This window comes from Mauremys reevesii, linkage group 6, assembly GCF_016161935.1.
Source record: "Mauremys reevesii isolate NIE-2019 linkage group 6, ASM1616193v1, whole genome shotgun sequence".
NCBI classification, from domain to species: Eukaryota; Metazoa; Chordata; order Testudines; family Geoemydidae; genus Mauremys; species Mauremys reevesii.
Genome location: NC_052628.1, coordinates 12656133 through 12680537, shown reverse-complemented (window position 1 = coordinate 12680537; position 24405 = coordinate 12656133). Strand labels below are relative to the sequence as shown.

Here is a 24405-nt window from a genome sequence, read left to right as displayed (position 1 = left end):
TAGCACTTGTATGTTGCCTTTCTGTTCAGTGATCTCAAACAGCTTTACAACATTAATGAACTTAGTCTTACAACACACCTGTGAGGTAGTTATTGATAAGGCTACAAAGGTCACAAAAGTCACAGATTCTGTGACATCCGGTGACCTCCATTAACTTCAGCCTGGAGCCGTGGCGCACAAACCCTCGCAGCTCCCAGCTGTGGGCGGTGGGGGACCCCGGAGCTCCTAGCCGTGGTGAAGCTGTCCCACTGCAGGTGGTGTGGGGACCTGCAGATCCCCATTTTGTCACACATATTTTTAGTAAAAGTCACGAACAGATCACAGCTTCCGTGAATTTTTCTTTAATTAATTAATCTTAGCCTTAGTTATTAATATATTCAGTTTATACTTTTTTGGGGGGGGGGGGAGAAGGGATGGCTGGGGGCAGAGAGAGGTTTAAGGGCTTGATTTTTTCCCCCCAGTGGCACTGAGCACCCACAAATCCACTAAAGATCAATGGGAGTTGATCGGTCCCTATCCCTTATGAAAATCAGGCCACTTATTTAGGTGTCTAAATATTGATTTGGGAGCCTAACTTTTAGACCAAAATTTTTAAAAATTAGTGCTTAGAGACTTCCCTGGGGTCACACAGGAAGTCTTTGATGGATTATGACTAGATCTTGGGCCTGTGTCTTAAAGAGAAAACTGCCTCTTCTCTCCGGCGACAGTAATTTTAAGAGTGGGATTTATTAGGCTATGTTTTGTTTACTGTGGAAAATTACATTGAATTTAAAATCCTTTAACGGGATGAGAGTAAAAGAGTGTCTTGTGTTCACTCTCTGGATCACACAGGCATGAATTGAGTTCGTACCAGCAGTCCTTGGCTAAAAGAATGTGTCTGCTTCTCACTGACCCCACCTGAGAATCCTGCTATAGTCTTAAAAGATTAAAAATTAAATCAAGGGCCTAATTTTGAAAAGTACACGAGCATATTACTTGAATATTGAACATGAAAAATGCATATGGAAGCATGTGTAAGTTGCACATGCGTTTTTGCACTTACAATATCAAATTGGATCTCAGCAACTGTTTGGGTGCACTAAAGATAAAATTCCCCAAAGTGCCCAAATCTGACTTCCAAAAGAAACTTGGGTACTTAGGCATGGCCTACCCTAGAAATTTAGGTCAGCATAGCTACATCACTCGAGGGTGTGAAAAATCCATACTCCTGAGCCATGTATTTAAGTTAACTGAAGTCCCTGTGTAAACAATGCTAAGTCAATGGAAGCGTAGACCTTCTTTCATCAACCTAGCTACTACCTCTCAGGGAGGTAAATTACCTATGCCGACAGGAGGAGTTCTTCTGTCAGCTTAGGTAGTGTCTATGTTGAAGTGCTAGAGTGGCACAGCTGTTACAGTTTCAAATGTAGACAAGCCCTTAGTACCCTAAGTCCTATTAAAAATTAATACCCTACTAGTCAATTTGCATGCATGGTGGTAGTAATTACATCTGCAAATTAAGCACACATTTTTAACATGCAATTAAAATGCACATTTTTGAAATCCAGGTCTTTAATCTGCACATTTTTGAAATCCAGGTCTTTAATCTGTTGCACATTTATCACTGCTTATGTTTTTACTAATAAATTGTATATTTAACTCTTAATAACTCCTTTAATCTTAATGAACATGTCATTGGGATTTTTAACATTTTTCTCACTACTATCTTTCCTGTTATTTTTCCTCTCTCCCTGCCTCAGAATGATATTTGTAGACTTCAGAATAGAAGTCTTTGATATTCTTGGCACGCTTATGCATTTAAATTATATAATTGACTGGATGATTGTGATTACACCAGGGTAACACAGTCAATACAGTTTCTGAAATATTTTTTCCTGAAGCAGAAAAAGACACGTGTGTGAGGACTGAAAGCAGAAATTAGTTTAATCTTAGGCTATAATCCTGCAAACATTTAACCACTGGTTTAACTCTGGTCATGTGAGGATTCACACTGGCTGTAGTGGCACTACTTCTGTGTCCAGAGTTAAGTGGATTCACTCATACTGCTGTTTACGCAATCAGACCCTTAGTAGAATGTCTCTTGTTTTCTAGCTGAATAACTGTTGATTTGGAGACTAAGAGGCAATGGCTGATTTTAACAGTTTTTTAAAAAGATATAATGATTATGCGACAATAAAAAATTCCTAGCACTTTGCAGTTACATAACACCTTTCACTTGAGCCTTTCAAAGAGCTTTTCAGACCTAAACTAGTGAAGCCACAACACTGTGAGGGAGGGATGTATTATTGTCTCAATTTTACAAATGAGTAAACTGAGACATAGATGTGCAGGGACTTGCCCAAGGTCAGTCAAGAGTCAGTGGCAGACGGGAAGTAGCGATGAGTTGTGACTTAGGCCAAGTCTACACTAGAAAATTAGGTTGGTATGACTACATTGCTCAGGGATGTGACAGATCACCACCCATCAGCGATGCAGTTAAACTGACCTTACCCCTGGTGTAGACTGCGCTAGGTTGACAGGAGAATTTTGCTGTCAACATAGCTACCGTCTCTCAGGAAGATGGAGTATCTACGCTGATAGGAGGAGCCCTCCTGTTGGTGTAGGTAGTGTCTTCACTGAAGTCCTATATTGGCATAGCTGCATGCTGCTGCAGAGTTTTAAGTGTAGACCTGCCCTAAGTTTCCTGCTTTAAATTGTGCTACTATTATTATTTATTAAAAAGCTACCTTTATAATTAGATTTAATAGCAACATTTTAACCACATTTTTAGCTTTCAGTTAATTAGAATGTGGGAGACAATTTTAAACAAACAGTTGACTTGACAGTATTTAACATACTGGAGCAAAGTTTATAACAGCAATGTTCTTGCTAGGATATGGGTACCAGTCCCTTTTGGTGGTTTTATAGTAGGAGCAGCTGTGACTATTTATAGTTTGAAGCTTCCATTCTTCCCCTTCCCTTTCACTTGCTTTTCAGTTATTCATAACTTTCTCAAACAAATTCATTCTAGGCTGGAATTTTCCATGGTTGGCCTTGGGTCAAATACAGTTTTTTTCTTTTGAAAGTTCAGCAATATGTTCTTAAAGGAATCAATTACAAATATATGTTCTGATGTGCTCAGAAGCCTGGACAATGGCTGCCTATTTTCATAGCTACAGAAATAAGATCTAGTTGACATGTAACATAAGAGTAAAAGTAAACACAAAGGACCTGACTGATCCAAATAGGCCAGACTTGTAGGGAAGTGGGTGATTTCATGATACAAGTTGAAACATTGTGACTTGTGGGGAGGCATAGCTCAGTGGTTTGAGCATTGGCCTGCTAAATCCAGGGTTGTGAGTTCAATTCTTGAGGGGGCCATTTAGGGAAGTGGTATAAAATCTATCTGGGGATTGGTCCTGCTTTGAGCAGGGGGTTGGACTAGATGACCTCCTGATGTCCCTTCTAACCTCAATATGCTATGACTTAATTCCCTTTATAATATGTGTACAAACTGTTTATATTCTGCTCCATTTGAAGTCAGTGGCTAAACTGCTATTGACTCCAGACCTGGTGTTAGAATGCATTTATTTGAGAGATTTCAGGCCAGATTCTAATCTAACATACACTAATGTAAATCCATAACAACCCCAATCAAATCTATAGTTACACTGCTGTGAAACCAGTATAAGTGAGATGCAAATCAGGGTCTTACAAAAGTGGATCATTTACCTGCTTACCATATCTTCCTAGACAATGAAATCATAAATGTTTTTAAGGTAGCAGAGTTATTAATACAGGGATATTTATGATATATTTCTTAGGTATTTCTTAAGATGAAGGGCTCTAAAGGAAAACTCAGCAAGACATGTTTATATAAGAAAACTGGATCTAATGTATCTCAACAAACAGCTGTGTTTAAAGTCTCCAAAGGGTCAATTAATACCTTTAAAATTCATGGTCCAGAAATTGGAGAAATCCAAAACATCACCCTGGAGGTAACCATTTTTTGTGACTTGAAATTAGTGTAATTTGCTACGAGGGGGAAATGTATATAGTTTTATAGATCTGAATGGGTCACTTGTTTACAGTATTTTAAATTGAGGCTCACATAATTAACTAAAAAGTGGAGTGCAATCACAGCTCGATAGACCAGAGGTGAGTTGAAGGAAAAATAAGTTGTGACTCTCAGTTTCTACCCATGCTATGCAAAAGCATGATAAAGATAATAAAGCTGTTTGAGTGTGCAATAATATTAACTTTGGAGGCTATAGATTTAAGAAGAAGTCATGCATGGGAACAGCAAATCAATCTTCCCAATTAGGTGACAAGGTATAGCAGTGAGAGAAACCCTGTGATAGAGACAAATTGCGAAATTCTGACCCAGATATCAATTTTAAGAAGTTCTTCTCCTCCAGCAAGAGAAGGAAAACAAAACTAAAAAACCTTTCAGGGTTTTTTTTGGGTCAACCAATAGGAGCTAGTTAGGACATTGAGAATTGAATTCAGATCTACACCTCCTCCCCTCCCCCAACATTTTGAGGTGTTCGGATCTGGTGTGTTTTGGATTAAGGCCTAGAAATAATTCAACAATTATTATTTTTTCTTTGTCAGCTTGAATTGACGACTTGGGGTTGAGGCCGGAGAAGGGTTTGAGGGGGAGAATATTAAAAAAGGAAAAGAAAGAAAAATAAAAATTCTCATCACAGAGTAGCTCCAATGTCCCAGAGTCCTGAATCCTTTCTCTGATAAATACTAGTAACTATCCCTCTCAAACCTCTTGGAGCTAATATCATGATGGAGGGAAGCTTTCTTCCTAATACATGAAGATTGCTGACCATTGACTTTTTGTGTAGCTAGTGTTTCTGTAGAGTCTTACTCCTACAAATGACCAGTCCCATTTTTTTTTTAAATTTAAGGAGTTGATTTTGTTGCTCTTTGTTACATAGCTTTCTTTCTGTTGGAACCACAGTGAAGCTGGATAATACATATAGTAATAAGAGCTCTATGCGATGTTGGTTTTATTACATAAAAAATTCTTTAAAGAATGTTACGGTCTGTCTGCTGGCTTCTCTGCCTTTCACTCACGCAGACCCACTCACAGCTGCGCCACTCAAACCCCTTGCTCCAGCATTTTCAACCATCTCAGGGAAACCTCTCAGACCACATGGCTTCACTCTGCTCAGTCTTTACCATGTGACCGATTGCTTTGCCTGGTAGTTTCTGTTGTCTCAGGCTATCTCATTCCTTCCATTTAGTCTAAAAGAATGGTAGGTAGCACACCCATCAGCTTTAATAAGGTCTTTGATAGTCTGTAGATCCAAGTTCTGCTTGATGGCAGCCATTAACATCCAGTGTAACACTAATTTAAAAAAAGTAAACAGCAAACCAGAGATTTCATTATGTGAAATATTGACATCCATGCGGGTCCTTAATAGGGTTTGGATATTTTAGACCCATAGCACAAACCACTGTCACTTGAGCTAATGGAGTTACTAGTAGCAGTAGAAAAGGGATCGACAACCTTTGACACACGGCTTACCAGGGTAAGTACCCTGGCGGGCCGGGCTGGTTTGTTTACCTGCTCCATCTGCAGGTTCGGCCGATTGCAGCTCCCACTGGCCGTGGTTCACCGCTCCAGGCCAATGGGGGCTGTGGGAAGTGGCGCGGGCCGAGGGATCTGCTGGCTGCTGCTTCCTGCAGCCCCTGTTGGCCTGGAGTGGGGAACAGCAGCCAGTGGGAGCCGCGATCGGCCGAACCTGCGGACGCAGCAGGTAAACAAACCGGACTGGCGGGCACCCTGGTAAGCACCCTGGCGGGCTGCGTGCCAAAGGTTGCCAATCCCTGCAGTAGAAGGTTGTTATATTCTGTGTGGACCAGCAACTAGAGGGGGAAGAAACACACATTTTGTAAGTGTTTATTCACAAGTATTTGCTAGACTAGGAAGGAATGTAGAGAATCAAGAACCCTGGATTTAATTCCAGGTGAGTTTTAGTGGCTATAGACCCTTGTGCACCTGTCCTCCTAGCTGTCCTTGCCCTCCTTCTGCTCCTCCCTCAACTCCTCCCTTGTACTTGACCCCACCTCTGCTCCTGTCCACCGTCATGTCTGCCTCTGTTCTTGTCTGACCCTGTCCTCCTTTCGTCTCTTCTCACTACTCTGCTTTTGAGCAAGTCACTCAACTTCCTCCTTGTCTTCCATGGTAAGGAGACATCAGCATGCAGAGGAGGAGGGTCATTGAGAGCACAGGAAAGACTAGACTTGAGAGCAAGGAGAATGTGCCACAGCTGCCTTTAGCAGCTGGGAGGAGCATGATATTTGTTTGAAGTTGTTAGTGACAAGATGAGCAGCAGAATTTGCAGATTCATAAGAGTCTGACAGGGGCTGCAATGTAAATGCTTCTGCTATGCCCCAGGCAAGGCAAGACTGAGGTTATGGAATGAAAGACTACATAGATCTGAAACCCCAGAGAGGCTGACACAGACTGGTCAATGTGGCAATGCCTGAACCACCTGCACATGCAAACTGGCAGGTCAAAAACTAATATGCTCAAATGCGGCTATTCTAATGACACAAATATATGTGAGTGTGCTGAGGTGCTGACCGTGGAGCATCTGCTCATTTCATGACTCTTTGAGGAAACCTGTACAAAGGTGGCTTTTGCTGCAGCAATGGAAAGAGCCATCACTTGTTCACAGTTCTGGAAAAACATCTAGTTTGTGACAAGGACATGAGAAGAAGAAGCAGCAGCAATTTCAGGAAAAGTCTTGCTCTGCTCTTGTAGCACTGAGTTGGAGCATGGTCATTTGCTGTGTGGGGATGGCGCATGTGAAGTCTGAACAACCCATAGGAGCTCTTTGAGGATGGAGGATAGCCTGTGCTGCCAGCCTTTAACAAAATTCATATGTGAATTGCACCTTTCAGGGGCTTACGACTTGGACAAATTTGGATGTTTTTCACAACAATGGCAAAAGACACATTCCTGACTCTAGGCTGACCTTGTGCCAAATTTCAAGCCCTTACAGATCACCACCAGTCTGTTAGGACAATATCTACATGAAAAGTCTTGTGGCATGTCCCATAGGTGTTAAGATTTGTGTGTGTCTGTGTATGCATGGGTAGTATATGGATGTTGTGGCACGTAGATATATGCATACATGTAACACATGCAGTGTGTGTGTATTGAAGTTTCACTAGACCTCACATCCCTGTAATCTCACTTTTTAAAGCTTTGCATGTTTCTGTTTAAGCATGATGGTCTAGAGAAGCAGCAAGCCTGGTATGTGGAGGAGATAACTGTGACCAATACAAGCCACGAGAAGACCTGGCACTTCCTATGTCGACAATGGCTATCATTGTATCACACTGACTGCCAGCTCAGCCGCACCTTTATGCCCACTGGCAAAGGCAGACTTGCTGTTGCGGATGGAAAACCTGACTACACAGGTAAGCACAGGGCTGCACTTTCTGGAAGCTGCAAGGAGGATTTCTTTCATGGTAAATGCCTGCCTGCCCCTTGTACACCCCAATGTGCAATGTTCAGTTTCTTGGTGGTAATGTTTCATGCAAGCACATAGCAGGGGGGGGATACATTCTTTTTATTAACATACTACCGGTTATCTGTATCTAACTGTACGTGTTGTAATGTGAAATGTAAAGACAGATAATACAATTCCCTTTCACATTAGACTGAAATTTGTTGCTCTGTGCAGCAGATGTCGGCTTGTATACTCATCGTGAATTTTTATTGCCTGCTTTAGTGTCATGCTTGTATCTGGGAATCTAAGCATAGGTCACCACACTATTATTTAATTCCAGATTGTGAATGAGAGGCAGGAAAACCGCCGAGTTCATGCACGTTTTTCTTGTTGTGAACTGACACAGGGATATTCCTGGGCTGTGCGTATCCATCTGGGTTGCTGTAGAATCTGTGTGCCAAAACAAAGGGATGTGGAGGTAACCAGACTGAAATAGTATAAATGTTGTTCCCGACTGAAAATATTGGCTTCAGGATTCCATCAGAGTGTTTCTTCTTAAAAACACATAACAGTAGTAGGAGATTTACTAACTGAAAAAAAAATGACAACAATAATAAACAAATAATACAAAGCCAGGCTGGCTTGCGCTCTACCTAAAATAGGGTATGGGAGGGTAGCAGAAGAGGTAAGCAATAATTACTGGTTGGAAACAGGCAGAATTTGTAAGGAATGAACTCTATTCTCAAGCTTGTAAGAGAGCAATACAGTTTAAATACAATGACTTCCCTGAGGGAACTGATGGGCAGGATCCCCTGGGAGAATAACATGAGGGGGAAAGGAGTCCAGGAGAGCTGGCTGTATTTTAATGAATCCTTATTGAGGTTGCAGGAACAAACCAGCCCGATGTGTAGAAAGAATAGTAAATATGGCAGGCGACCAGCTTGGCTTAACAGTGAAATCCTTGCTTATCTTAAACGCAAAAAAGAAGCTTACAAGAAGTGGAAGATTGGACAAATGACCAGGGAGGAGTATAAAAAAATTGCTCAGGCATGCAGGAGTGAAATCAGGAAGGCCAAATCACACTTGGAGTTGCAGTTAGCAAGAGATGTTAAGAGTAACAAGAAGGGTTTCTACAGGTATGTTAGCAACAAGAAGAAAGTCAAGGAAAGTGTGGGCCCCTTGCTGAATGAGGGAGGCAACCTAGTGAAAGAGGATGTGGAAAAAGCTAATGTACTCAGTGATTTTTTTTGCCTCTTTCTTCACGAACAAGGTCAGCTCCCAGACTGTTACACTGGGTAGCACAGCATGGGGAGGAGGTGACCAGCCCTCTGTGGAGAAAGAAGTGGTTCAGGACTATTTAGAAAAGCTGGATGAGCACAAATCCATGGGGCCGGATGCGCTGCATCCGAGGGTGCTAAAGGAGTTGGCGGATGTGATTGTGGAGCCATTGGCCATTATTTTTGAAACTCATGGTGATTGGGGGAGGTCCCAGATGACTGGAAAAAGGCTAATGTAGTGCCCATCTTTAAAAAAGGGAAGGAGGAAGATCCAGAGAACTACAGGCCAGTCAGTCTCACCTCAGTCCCTGGAAAAATCATGGAGCAGGTCCTCAAGGAATCAATTCTGAAATACTTAGAGAAGAGGAAAGTGATCAGGAACAGTCAGCATGGATTCACCAAGGGCAAGTCATGCTCGACTAACCTAATTGCCTTCTATGAGGACATAACTGGCTCTGTGGATGAGGGGAAAGCAGTGGATGTGTTAGTCCTTGACTTTAGCAAAGCTTTTCACATGATCTCCCACAGTATTCTTGCCAGCAAGTTAAAGGAGTCTGGACTGCACTCTCAGCGAGTTTGCAGATGACACTAAACTGGAGGGAGGGATAGCTCAGTGGTTTGAGCATTAGCCTACTAAACCCAGTGTTGTGAGTTCAATACTTGAGGGGGCCACTTAGGGATCTCAGGCAAAAAATGATCCTGCTAGTAAAGGCAGGGGGCTGGATTCAATGACCTTTCAAGGTCCCTTCCAGTTCTAGGAGATTGGTATATCTCCAATTATTACCTTATAAATTTTTTTTATTACCTTATGCGCTTGAGGGTAGGGATAGGATACAGAGGAAGCTAGACAAATTAGAGGATTGGGCCAAAAGAAACCTGATGAGGTTCAACAAGGACAAGTGCAGAGTCCTGCATTTAGGACAGAAGAATCCCATTCACTGCTACAGACTAGGGACCAAATGGCTGGGCAGCAGTTCTGCAGAAAAGAACCTAGGGGTTACAGCGGACGAAAGGCTGGATATGAGTCAACAGGGTGCCCTTGTTGCCAAGAAGGCTAATGGCATTTTGGGCTGTATAAGTAAGGGCATTGCTAGCACATCAAGGGACGTGATCATTCCCCTCTATTTGACATTGGTGAAGCCTCATCTGGATTACTGTGTCCAGTTTTGGGCCCCACATTACAAGAAGGATGTGGAAAAATTGGAAAGAGTCCAGCGGAGGGCAACAAAAATTATTAGGGGGCTGGAGCACATGACTTATGAGGAGAGGCTGAGGGAACTGGGATTGTTTAGTTTGCAGAAGAGAAGAATGAGGGGGGATTTGATAGCTACTTTCAACTACCTGAAAAGGGGGTTCCAAAGAGGATAGATCTAGACTGTTCTCAGTGGTAGCAGATGACAGAATAAGGAGTAATGGTCTCAAGTTGCAGTGGGGGAGGTTTAGGTTGGAAAGTAGGAAAACCTTTTTCACTAGGAGGGTGGTGAAGCACTGGAATGGGTTGCCTAGGGAGGTGGTGGAATCTCCTTCCTTAGAGGTTTTTAAGCTCAGGCTTGACAAAGTCCTGGCTGGGATGATTTAGTTGGGAATTGGTCCTGCTTTGAGCAGGGGGTTGGACTAGATGACCTCCTGAGGTCCCTTCCAACCGTGATATTCTATGATTCTATGAAATAACAAACCTTAAGAATAAGTGAGTATGTAGATGGTGTCCTTTAAACCACATTTCTGCCCTATCGAGCCTTGACTTTTCAGGACATAATTTTGTGATGCTTGCCTAGTTTTGTGGTAAAATAAATTAATGATCTGCAGACAACAGGAACAACTACTGCATATAAATCATACACACGAACAAATTGGCAGCTGGGACTAGAAACCTGGTCTGTCAGCTCAGAAGTCAAGCAGTGACACCCTGTAGTTTAAGAGCAAACTCCTCAGCTTCCACAAGTCACAGCTCCCTTTAGTGGCCCACCTTCACAACTGGGTGACAGAATTAAGGCATACATTCAGTATTCTCTTCCCTAACGTGGTTTTGTGGGTTAAAACCGCACTATGAACTTCCTAGGGTTTTGTTCTGTTTGATTTGCACACACACTCCCAATGCCCACACATAGTAACCATAACAATCTCCAGGGTGATCTGTACAAACTCATCACCACCACTAGCAGCAAATGAAACAACCGTTAAGAAAATGAATGTATGCAGTGTAGTTGTAGCCATGTTGGATATTAGAGAGACAAGGTGGTTGAGGTAATATCTTTTATTGGACCAACTTCTCTTGGTGAGGGAGACAAGCTTTCAAACTTTATAAAAGCTTGAGCTCTTTTTTCAGGACTTGAGAGCTCCGTGTAAGATCGAAAGCTTCTCTCTCTCACCAAAAGAAGTTGGTCCAATACAAGGTATTACCTCATCCACCAGCTCTCAAGAAAATGAATGGGCATTCTATTATCAGCTCTGCCACAGATTCCTGTATGATCTTGGGCAACTCACTTAGGCCAAAGTCATGAAACTTGAATGCCTAAGGTTAAGCACTTAAATAAGTGCCAGCCTTTCAGAGGTGTTGAGCCCCTGCGTCTTCCTTTTCTCCTGGGACTCCGGTAAATCAAGAGGAGTTGTATAGGCAGAACACCTCTGGTAATCAACCCACTTATTTAGTGCCACCTATTGAATCACTAACACCATTTTCTGCAGTGCCTCGCTGTTCCTTGGAGGTCTCTCATGTTTATATACTGAGTCAGATGTTCCCACATATGCACCCAACCTAGCTCTGCTTAGCCTGGGAAGTCTGATGAGATTGGTATTGAAGGTGGCACAGTTGCAATTTATTTTGATGCTGCTGTTAGTGCTTGAATAACATCTTTGTTAAAGGTCAGACGCCAGCCTTGACTCACGGCATTTTGCCTTGTTTTTTATTCACAGGGAAGAGAGTAAAGAGAAAAAAGTCAGTTTAACTTTACCTTTCCTGGGTTTGTCACATCTTATTTTTCCTGCAATATTAACATTGACATGTGGTGGGGCAGATTCACGCTAGGTCTGTCTGCAATGGAAAGGCTGCCAGGGCGGGTATTGAGGCAGCCAGTGCAGGTGCAAATATTGGGCAGATGCATACTAGAGATATTCAGGTGTTGGGAATTAGGACCTGCAGCAGAGCCAGTCTCCCGGCTACCGAATGCACACAGCTGGCCTGTAGTAGGCTGCGTAATTGGCTGTGCCACCTGAGCGGACGGGTCAGCAGATTGACTCTTAAGCCCAGCAGCAGCAGTTGCGGTTTAGCAGCTGCTCAAAGCATTTTCCCATGGCTGTGACAGCGCCTGTGCCTGATTGTTCCCAGCCTTGGCCCTTGCCTTGCCTTGCTCCAGGTAGCCGGGTTCTGACCCTCAGTGCTGATTCCTGACCTTTGACTCTGACCTTGGGCACTGGTTCCTGGCTACCGATGCCTGCTCTAACCACTAGGCATGCTCCAGCCACTAGCTATGACCACCCACATCCCAGTCGCTGAGAGCAGAACCACTGTCCATACCCCTTGATTTGAAGTAATAATAGCAGCCGAATGCCTGGCTTAATCACATACAGGGTTTACAGTTTTGTGCGATGGCTTTCAGCACCCGCAATGTGAACATTGTTCCAGCGCCCTTGAAGATGTCCAGGGCATGTGCTGATTTGACACATAAAGTCAGTAGTCTCTGGTGGCAGGAGACTATGGAGACCTCTGCAGAACCCCAAGCTGCCCAGCATGGTTGAACTTTTAGGGGAGGGTAGTGTTAAAAATGTTGCCAGTGTTCCCCAGAGGTGAATTCCCCTGCAAACGGCATTGACCAGGCTGGCATGGGAAGTTGTAATTTGCACCTCCTTCTGCCAGCACAAGTGAATCCTGACTAGTTTCTTTTTACATTTTAATAAAGAAAAATCAGAAAGGTTCAGGGTCAGGTTTCCCTTTGTGAACAAAGCTTGTTATTGTGAACCTTAATTGGCAGTTAGGTCACCACCAGTGCACTGCCTAAAAATAGGCATCTCCTTGCTTTATTTATTAATTAGGGTAAGTATTTAAAGGTTAATGTCCAGGGCTGCAAGCACTGTTATACCAGACGTCGGCTGTGCTATAGAAATGTCCAGCTTCTGTTGTAATAGAAGGGCAGAGGTCCACATTTTCAATAGTGGCCTTTAATTTTGGGAAGCTGCAGAGTGCTCAGCACTTTCGAAACTGGGGGGAATAGTCTGTTGCCAGTTAAGTACTTGAGCCTTTAAATATGCATAACGAAAGCGCAACGGTGTACATACAATAGGTCTCTGTGGTCATAATCATGCGTATTGTACAGTAGATGTAAAATGATTGGGATCTGATTTTTATAAAACATTGCGTCCTTCAGCAGCACCTTCTAGGGACAAACTGAACACAGGCCTATAGCGTGCTGCAAGCCAGTGAGCACTAAACTGGGGCTCCCTAATGGAGTTGACAGGGGGCATCATTCTGCTGTACAGTAATATTTCCTGGCAGTTGTTGAGCATAAAATAAGAACATAAGAATGGCCATACTGGGTTAGGCCCGTGGTCCATCTGGCCCAGTATCCTTTCTTCCAACAATCGCCAGTGCCAGATACTTCAGAGGGAATGACCAGAAGAAGGCAATTATTCTATGATCAATAACGTCCAGTTGTCCAATCCCAGCTACTGGCAGTCAGAGGTTTACGGACACCCAGAGCATGGGATTGAATCCCTAACCATCTTGGCTAATAGCCATTGATGGACCTATCCTCCATGAACTTATCTAATTCTTTTTTGAACCCAGTTATAATTTTGGCCTTCACAACATCCCATAGCAACCAGTTCCATAGATTGACTGTGCTTTGTGTGAAGAAGCACTTCCTTCTGTTTGTTTTAAGCCTGCTGCCTATTAATTTCATTGGGTGACCCCTGATTGTTGTGAAGGGGTAAATAACACTTCCCTGTTCACATTCTCCACACTGTTCATGGTTTTATAGATGTCTATCATGGCCCCACTTGGTTGTCTCTTTTCTAAAATGAGAGCCCATTATGGTAAAGTGTCCCTGGAATAGTTGTCTTTTTTTTTGAAGGAACAATAACACCTCTTCAAAATATTTCTTGATTTTAATGGTACAGCAGCTCTACTGTAGTTAAGCTTATGCCATGTCTTCTGTTTCAAGGGCAACTTTCTAAGATCTCTATAATCAACATGTCAGATTCCTTTGAAATTTGGAGTGCCGCAGGAGAGTGCATGGTAGGGTTAGACCCAAATTTGGGGTCATTTGAACTAGGGGTTGCAGAGAGATAAACCCAGAAAAGAATAACCATTTTTCAAAATATTTCTAGGTGGGTTTTTTTGTTCAGAGATAGAGGTCACATTATTGATGTGATGCAGGTCAAAATGATCTCAGTCTGTTGAGTTTTACCGAAGGCAGTGCGTGGCACCCACTAAATCTGCAGGGGACGCAAATTGAGAGAGGTATTTAAGAAAATGTGCACTTTTACAGTGCTCATGCACCAATACAGAAAAACAGCTAGAGGGTTCCATTCCCACTATTTTATATGCTTTAAAGTGCAACCCTTTCAAGTACTCTAAAATCTGACCTGTTAATTTGGATTGCTTTGAAATTTGTGGCTCATGGGGGCTTGGGGTAGCCGTTATTGATCAAAATTTGGGGTCATTTAACCGAGGGGGTTGAGTTTCATCCCCCCCATCCTTCCAAAAAATGTTTTTTCTCCTGCTTCGTACTGTTAAACTGAGAGGTCCTAATGACTGGATGGCTCAGAGACCTCATTGAGGCTGACGGCTGTGAACTCATCCTTCAGCTGACATAACTAAGTCTAAGTTAATCACAAAAAGGGGGTTTTGAACTATAACTGGAGGTTGCTACAATCTTTGAGTCGTGGGTGGCAATGTTATTTTCTGGGGAATGTAATAAAAGTCTTTTTTGGGGAAAATTAGACCTGGGAATGCTTCCTGGGAGGGGAGAGGTATGAGGGGGTGGAAGAGTGGAAGAGATGCCAGGGCTCAAGCAATTAGGTGCAGGGGCTCAAGCAATTTTTTTACTTTCATAACTGATGTGGTAAGCCTAGAGGTGCTGGGGCTATTAACTGTCAAGCCAAAAGGCAAGCCCTGGCACAAAGTAAGCACTGCTCTTGGCATTATAAGATTCAGGAGGTTCCAGATCCTGGTGTGCACTCACACACTTAGTCAACTCCCCAGAAAGAAGACCACACATGTAAACTTAAGAACCATTTCTCAGCCTTTTACAACTCTCTTACACATACTCACAGGAGACCATTTTAATCTATACTTCACTTAACCATCATTAAAGCATTGGAATCCTCTCATACTCCACCTCACTGCTGATAATATCCTTGGTAATAAAAGCCGTCTGCCCTGCTACTGACAACCTACATAATTTTGCAAAGAAATGATGGATACTGCATCCTGAAGGTACACATGCACCTCTTCCCTTTGCTCTCACATACTAGAGGGTGGAAAACATAGATCTTCTCATATCACAATCACAGCTTGGTCACACACCTCAAAGAAATCCACAGATCTCACATATGCATCTCTGCCAAACAGAGCTAACTAATCCCTCTACCATCAGTACAGCTACAGCTGACACCGACCACACTCACTTTACCTGGAGTGCATTCAGATAATAAATGCTTAGACTGCTCTCATATCCCAGCTCACTATTGACATTTGTAATAAAACCCTGTGCCCTGCTAATTGTATGACATACACAATTCTGCATTGAAATGATGCATACTGGATCCTGATGGTACTCCTGCAGTTCTTCCCTTGCTTACACACATTGGAAGGTGCAAAACATACATCTTCTTATGTCATAATTACAATTCTGTCACACACCTCAAAGTAACTCACACGTGTCCTAAGATCACAAATGCATCTTTACCAGGCAGGCTCAGCTACTGCCTCCACCACTTAATGCAGGTACACATAACACACTGCCTGCTTCTAGAGTGTATGCAAATAATTGCCACTGGCTACTGCCTGCTCCAGGAGGAAATAGAAAAGAGCACAATCCTTTTTTCTTCCCCATTTTGTCCTTTAATAGTGTTAGATGGAGTCCTGGAGATGAGAGTGAATGGGTTATAAAAGAGCTTGTACATTTCAGTAACTGTGGGGTTAGCAGAGTAAAGGTATATGTGTTCATGAGGTGTTTTGGGGCATGCTGAAAGAGGGCAGAGTTAAGGTTGCATGAGCAACTTTAACTGTGCATTTCCTGGTTTTCAGAAGTTTGAATGTTCTTCGAAGTTCTGCAAGTGGAAGACATGCCACCAAGCAACCGTAACTCTGTGTAAATGTAGTTTTTTGCCACTGAATATTTCTTCCAAATCAGAAGTAGGTCCTCCCATGCCAGCTGCAGATGCAAATAACAATCTCTTCTCCTGTAGCACTTACAAAGATAAGGTATATTATAATATTATCCTCTGTGCAGATTTTAGAAACTTTCCTATGGAAACAGCAATAACTAAATAGCATGTAACGTGCATAGCTCTGGTAGCAAATACTAAACTTCACAGAGGCATAGATCTTTCTCCTCAGTGTCTTAAATGAAGAAACCTCTTGAAGAAACTTTAACCCCAACCCTGCTGTGACACTCTGTACCTTGGGGGAACACCCTGCACCCTCATGTTCATCCTTATAATATGATTGTGTGGTATCCAATGCAAAGTTTGTCATGTTGGGTGTCTTCGGAAGGCTCATGATGCACTGAGCATTGTTGTTATAGTAATGTTATAGGTTGTAATTTCAAGTATCTAGTTATGAGGCTGAAAATGTGTCCTCATGGGTTAAAACAAGCCTGGGCAAAATTCTCCAGGAGCAGAGGGGCAGTTCACACCTCATCAGGACATGTATGGGACAAACCCAGCTCAGCCTCACAGGAACAAAGTATCTGTTGGACTCTCAAGTGAGTCACCCCCATACCCTTGGTCAGTTTGGGACTAGGATGAAGTAATGCTTACCTGACTCTGAAGTGGGGGAAGCAAAGCCAAGAGGGAAGAAAGAACATGATAAAAGGGAGAGACATTTGCCATGCTCTCTCTCTTCCACCTCCATCTACAGACACCACCACCAAGTGACTGAAGTGCTGATCAAAGGGGAGAGCCGGGCTGAAGGGCAACCAGACAGCCTGTGGTGAGAAGCATCTAAATTTGTAAGGGCACTGAAAGTGTTAAGATCAGCTTAGAATGCATTTTGCTTTTATTTCATTTGATCAAATCTGACTTGTTGTGCTTTGACTTATAATCACTTAAAATCTATCTTTTGTAGTTAATAAATATGTTTGTTTATTCTACCTGAAGCAGTGTGTTTGGTTTGAAGCATGTCAGAGACTCCCCTTGAGATAACAAGCCTGGTACATATCAATTTCTTTGTTAAATTGACAAACTCGTATCAGCTTTTAGCGTCCAGCGGGAATAACTGGACACTGCAAGATGGAGGTTTCTAGAGTTGTGTCTGGGACCGGAGATATTGGCTAGTGTCATTCGGTTGCACAATCCAAGCAGCGACTGGCCAAAAGTGCTCAGTCACATAGCTGGGAGCAGCTTATATGCTAGAGGCTGTGTGGGAACAGTCCAGGAGTGGGGGTTCTCACAGCAGAGCAGGGTAAGGCTGGCTCCCAGAGCCGAAGATTGGAGTGACCTAGCAGATCACTGGTCCAGAGAACACCAGGGGAACGTCAGAGTGGCGTGGATTTCCCCCAGCTATAAAATGAGGATAGTAAAACTGATCTCACAGGAATGTTGTGCAGTTTAATTCATTAATGTACCTAGATACTGTGATTGGTGCTCTCTAAAATTTTTAAAAGATTTGTGAATTACATTTAAGATTCTTGGATGAAGCACTAAGTATTATGGCTGCTTTAAACATCCTTGGCATAGGGTTGAAAAATCAGAGACTTATACAGATGATATCAAATGGTTTTAAGCCCAAAATGTAGTTCTTCAGAGATTTATATATATATATATATATATATATATATATATATATATATATATATATATATATATATAAAGAAAACCTAATGGTCCCAATTCATTTCTAGTGTAACTCCACTGGTTTATAGTGGTGTTATGCCAATGTTGAAGTTGGTTTAATGGAAATAATGCTTTTCATGCTTTTTTTAATGTCAGTGAAAACACTTTTTAAATGTAAGCACCACCTTCCTTGGCTGGGGAGTGGAACTAGACAGAACAGCATTGTATCACAAGTGGAGTCCTTGGATTCTGAATTGTCCATAATTCTTATTTCACCAAAGATTCTGGGTGAGATTTTTCTAAGGTCTTCAGCACTCACCTAACTTTGCTCCAATTGGAATCAGTGGTACACTGCCCATTGACTCCAATGGGAACAAAGTTAAGCCAATGTGGAGCGCTTTTCTGAAAATCCATCTTTGTTCTGTTGCCCAAGTAGGAGGTGCTTGGGAAGGGGAGGTGAGCATATGAGATGGTCTTTTTCTGTGTGGTCTACAGAATGACAGAATGACAGAACCATGTAACCAGGAAGCATTCCCAGGTCTAACAACTCAAAGATTGTAGCAACCTCCAGTTATAGTTCCTGCTTACATTCAAAAGTAGAAATGATAGTTCAGTGCCCAGACGGAGGGAAATGTGCAAGACCATACAGGCTGAATAGCAAAACAGCTTCTTACAGCTCTCTCCATTTTAAAAATCTAGATGTTCTTAACGATATAAGTAAGGCTTTTTCAAACAAATCTTTGATTTTTATTTTGATAGAATCCTTTTGCCTCTCTGTAGTGACATTAAAAGCCTGAATTTCCCCTTGTTATAAAAACTCCAGCCATGCAGCCGCCCCCCCCCCCGCTGTATATTAATGATACTGAAGTTCCCCTTTAGTGAACTTTTACAAAGCAGCTAATTATTAGAGGGGTAGCCATGTTAGTCTGGATCTGTAAAAAGCAACAAAGAGTCGGCACCTTATAGACTAACCGAAGTATTGGAGCATAAGCTTTTGTGGGTGAATGCGTCTGATGAAGTGGGTATTCACCCATGAAAGCTCATGCTCCAATACTTCTGTTAGTCTATAAGGTGCCACAGGATTCTTTGTCGCTTAAAGCAGCTAATGTAAAGCATAGATGAAGAAGAAGAAGGTAGGGGGAAAGGGCAGAATCTCTGTACATAATGCCATTAGTGATTCCTCTTAGTTTTCACTTTTATCATCTTCCCTCCATCTAGCAGAGGTCGATAGGTCCTTGCCGGCTTCATATTTATTTAAAGCAGTCATTAAGTCTGAAAGGGATCTCAGTTGGCTGACGCTTGCACTTAAATACCAGAAGTGATAGCTGGTACATCTTGACTTCTGTCGTGGCTGGATCATTCAAGCTCCTTTGCTGACAAAGCCACACCTGAGATAACAGGAAGAGAGCGTCCCTTCTTAAGTGGTTTAGTTAAACAATCTGCTCAGCACCCAAGTCCTGAATTAAGGGAGTGGACAAGACCTGCGTCAGATAAATTGCAATGTGGTGGCGAAAGAGACTTCAGTCTTCTAGTGCACGTACTGGTAGGATAACATTTTGTCTTTTGTGTTGAATGTTTCTTAAACCGTAGCCACCTGCAAACAGTTTGGAGTATTCCTGGAGTATTCCTGTAGATTATAATGTGGTTTTGTTTCAGAATCTAATGTTCCACAAAAAATTTCCCAGATGAAGATATCCTTTTATCTCTGTCAAAAGAAAGTAGTTACTATATGTGAACAAAGCTCTTACCTAGAGGTTGGAAGCATGCAAAAAAAAATGCCTTAAATTGCTTCCATTCACCTCCAGTCTAATATCAACATTTGCAATCAGACAAACACAACCAAAAGTAAACCTGAATTTGTGGGGTGATCTTCTTTATCTTTTGAATCCCAACAAATTACTGCCTGGGGAAAGAAATATCGGATGAGATAAAAATGCTGTTACTCTTTAACCTAGATAGGGCATAGCTTTTGGAATAGGCATATGTTAGTATAAAATATTTCACTGTAGCAGAGCCAAGTTGACATTCCCCTTTACTGCTGACCTTTAAAGGAAGCATATTAATAAGGTTAATGCAGGTTAATAATAATAGGTTAGTAATTCAGGATTAAAAAGACAGACTATGTCATGGTAGTACCTGATATTTTTAAATTATCATAAATTCATATGGCTGTAGGCTGCTAAGTATAGGCTAGGCTACTCAAGTATAAAATAAGCAGGTTTGTACTTTGCTTTTTCAAATGAAATGGTGAAGAACATTGCTGGGAGTGAGTGGTGTTGAAAATCTGACCCCAGTTGTGATTATTGATCCTCGCTGAAAGTTCTGGCTGGAGTCAATAAATAAGGGTTGAAGGTGCCTTGTTGTTTTTGTTTCATTTTATTTGTAAGCAAAAAGGTGCATTAAGCATTTTAAAACAGTGACTATTGAACCAGTGTAGTTATTTTATTTTAATTGTTCCATTCTGTAGAGTCTCATGATACGATGTGAGGTGGTATGTCAAAAAGCAGCATGATTTATCTACTTCTTTCCCAACTAAGTATTGATTTTTGGACAATATTTATTATAATTTTTTTCTATACTCATTGCAGGAGCCTTGCTCCCTTCCCTACCCCGTGCTGTTATCTAAAAAAGCACTCTATTCCTAATATTACTAACGGTCAGTCAAGAGCTTGACCAAACATATATGTCTTAAAGATTGTCCACATTGGAGATTTTAGCGTTGATGTGACTGGTTTGAAACTGTGGTGAGTTTGCACAAGTGCAAATTCCATTTTACACCAGTGCAGTGAGTGTGTGCAAGGGGTGGTACCAGTTCAGCCACATCAGTGTAGCTACACCAGTACAAAGATCTCTCAAGTAGACCTGTGCTCTTGATGTGTTCTAAATCCCACCAAGCTGGTCAGAGCAGGCTCAAGAGGTGTGTTCTCCCCTCTGAGGATGACGTGCTGCCAGATATGGTGGGTCTACGTTCAGGAAACAAACCATGATGGAGGCCCAGCCAAGCACAATGCCTGCCATAAGAGAGAGGTGGTAACTGGGTCTGAGTTCATTTAGTTATTTATAGATAGTAACCAAAGCCTTGGAAATGACTGTAGGGGAGGTAGTGTACATCAGCTCTCCCTCCAGTGACTTCATCAGGATGACGTAGCAGCTATGATCAGCCCATGTCTGACAGAAGGAAACCATCAACAAAGGCAGGAGCGGAGAGATCCCAGCAAAACATTTCTGGAAAAGTTTCCTGTTTTGAAATATTTACACAAAGGTAAATAGTTAACATCTTAGACATGTTCTAAAATCCCTTAAGTGGCTCTGTATTAGACAATTGTTTGCACTTTCATGAGGGGGCTTCGCAAAGTATTACATGTCACAAAACCATGGGAGGTAGGTAAGTATTATTATCCCAATTTCATGTATAGAAACAAAGACTCTGATCCAGCAAAGCACTTTAGCATATGCTTAACTTTAAGCGCGTTGGCTTTGGTGAGAATACTCACATGCTTAAAGTTAAGCATGTGGTTAAGTGTTTTGCTGGATCAGGGTTTAAGAACCTGGAGGTTGTTTTTGTTTTTTTTAAATCAAACTTGAGAGTCTAAAGGTAGGCACCTAAACATAATTGTCCTGATTTCTGGAGATGCTGAATGCCTGCAGTGGCTATTGAATTCAATGGAGACTGCAGATTCTCAGCCCCTGTGAAACTCAGGTGACTTACTTAGCTCAAGTGACCTGACTAATGTCACAGAAGTAGTCGGTTGCAGAGCTGAAAATAGAATCGAGGAATGTTGACTCCTTATTCTTTACCCCAAGGCTTGATTCTTCAAGGGGCTGAGCACTCTGGCCTGATCCAGCAAAGCGCTTAAGCATGTGTAAGGTTCTGTTGAAGTCAACGGGTGAAATTCTGGCCCCATTGAATTAAATGGGAGTTATGCTCTTGATTTCAGTGAGGCCAGGATGTCGCCCTATGGGTCTATTTATATGCTGAGAATGGATCACATGCTGAAGTGCTTAGCTTGATCCAGTCAGAGTGCTCAGCACCTTCCAGAATTGAGCCCTTACCCACTAGAATACGCTATGATATAAATTGCTTTAGTCTGCCTCCTAAGTGCAATCATGATATGTGACAGAGAAGAGAATCCAGCATAGCCTATGACTTAGTATCTTCCTGTCTGCCTGCTGGAAAGGATGGTATTAGCACTTCCATTTGATCTTGCCTTCATAAAGATGCCCTCTAAATTTCCCATAGCAAATTACTTAAGCTGTTTGATATTGCACCTCTGCCATGTTATTGCATGTTACTCCTTTCTATTCTGGATTCAGCTCCAAGCCTTTGCAAAGAAAGTGCTGCTAGGATTGAGTTCCTTCTTACCTTTTTTTTCTTTCAAGTATTTGTGCATGTGCTTAGATGCTCTTGTGTCTGTGACATTAGAAGCCCCGCTTGCCATTGTCACACTGTCCTTTTCTCCTGGCTAATGGCAAATACAAGTAACTATATCGCTCTGCTCTTATTTCTGGAGTTCAGCTACTTAGTAGCATAATGTTTATTCATAATCTTGCGAAATCCTCAGTTAGATGATATTGTGGATTAAGCTTTAAACAGCATTTCCAGGCACCCAACTGTCTGGTGCTAACAGTGTGAAAAATCACCAGTTGTTTGCTTCTTGACAGCTGTTCACTGAGCCCTGTAATATGGAACAGTTTGGGAATTGCACTCAAAATATTTCTGAATGCAAAGTAAACTAGTACTGGAACAAAAGTTCAATGGGAAATTCAGTAGTCTACATTCCAGGGCAGGTTTTTAGTGAGGTGCCCTGGGATCTAGATCCAGAGCTTGTGGGCTGAAAATGTACCTTTTATTGCATAGAAACTGGCTCATTTGCATTCAGCTATCTGGCTAGTGTAACAAATCTGTAATTATGCACAGACCAGGGTTGCCAGCTAAACAGCACATAGGGTGCATGAAGAATAGGACTTGGGGACTTTTTGGTTCAGAATAAAGATCTCTAGTACTGAAGATAGAGAAGTCAGTAAATGGAGGTTTTATATTTTCTGGATGCCATCCACTAGACCAGGGGTTCTCAAACTAGGGGTCGGGACCCTTCAGGGGGTCACGAGGTTATTTCATGGGGGGTCATGAGCTGTCAGCCTCCACCCCAAATCCCGCTTTGCCTCCAGCATTTATAATGGTGTTAAATATGTAAAAATGTGTTTTTAATTTATAAGGGGGGGTCGCACTCATAGGCCTGCTATGTGAAAGGGGTCATTAGCACAAAAGTTTGAGAACCGCTGCACTAGACTAGAGGGCATCACAACAACTAGCGTTCTGATTCTATTCAGCAGAAGGCAGCGGTACCCATATACCTGTATGTTGTATTCACTCTGAAGCAGCTGCCTTGCTTCTTCGTGACCTATGGGACCCTTGAAATAAGTAATGGCAACGGATGTCCTTCTCTCTAGCTCATGTGGTTCAGGAAGTGATGTGCTTGGTCTGTGATTTGCAGGAGGAAAAGGAGATGGGAATTGGATCTTACTGCCCTTCAGCAATCCGAGCTGGCCAAACGAGAGCAGAGCAGAATTAATGATGATTCTTCGGCCAGGGGAGAAATCAGATGCAGCAGCAATTAGCAGCAGGGTAGGATGAATGGGGCAGGGCCGCCCGGGGAGGGGGGTAAGTGGGGCAATTTGCCCCAGGCCCTGCAGGGGCCCCCACGAGAATATAGTATTCTATAGTATTGCAACTTTTTTTTATGGAAGGGGCTCCCAAAATTGCTTTGTCCCAGGCCCCCTGAATCCTCTGGGCGGCCCTGGGATGGGGGAATTAATATGGTTTAGTAATAAAGGCTGGACTGGACCAGGCAACTAACTTGTTCATGGCATGTGAGGAGACTCAGGTTTTTGCTTGCTGTATGGGGCTTGGAGCATTTTTAGTGGCAGCACATTTATTGCCATGTTCATTGACATGCTGCTGAGGCATATCAGCACTTTATTAAACTGGGGAGTAATTTCATGTGAGAGAGTTCCCTGTGTTCTGGGAAGCAATTTACATGCTTACAACTACTTACATCCATATTCAGAAAAGGTATACCAGGTGGCAGCTACTGCAGGAAATAACTAGATCAAATATGAGAACCTTAAAGTAAATCCATTGCACAGACAGATAAGAGGTATTAATATTTCTTGAGTTTGAATCCATGTAATCCTGAGAGCTTCTTCATTTTATGTAAGCCTAATGGAAATTTTCCTATTTATTTTCCTTGATCCAGACAAGTACAGCTGCAATTATTTTACTTTTATCCTTTCCAAGTTAACTTTGTTTGTCCTTCTGGGTTTTTTTTTTGGCAACTTTTAAAAATGTCTCTAATTCCCTCTCCATGTGGCAGAAGTTTTCTAAAAAACCCAGTTCTGTTAATATGATTGTCACTTGCCTTGATTTTCCTCTGACCTAGAGGTTAAGATTATATGAGTGAAGAAACCTGCAAGGTTCCCTGAATTTCACTCCCAATCCACCCTGGTTTGCTGGCCTGTGCTGAGAAATAAAACTACCTTCTGGATGGCAGAGAAAACTGCCAGTGCAAAGGTCAGCCAGCTAACCAGAGGCAGAATATCTAGCTTTTGCACAGAGACAGGACGCGTTTCTCAGACAGTTAGACCAGTCCTGGCCAAGGAGTCTCCCAAAGCAGCGT

The 24405-nt window shown here is 42.3% G+C and overlaps 1 protein-coding gene across 2 annotated transcripts in view; it reads left to right on the top strand.

The window, feature by feature from the left end:
- LOXHD1 (lipoxygenase homology PLAT domains 1) overlaps positions 1 to 24405 on the top strand; it is a 289434-nt gene that overhangs the window by 13075 nt on the left and 251954 nt on the right. For both annotated transcript variants that reach the window (XM_039545016.1, XM_039545015.1), the window contains exons 6-7: positions 3804 to 3977; positions 7230 to 7425. In XM_039545016.1, coding sequence (XP_039400950.1) covers positions 3804 to 3977; positions 7230 to 7425 — 370 coding nt within the window. The remainder of the gene's footprint in view (positions 1 to 3803; positions 3978 to 7229; positions 7426 to 24405) is intronic.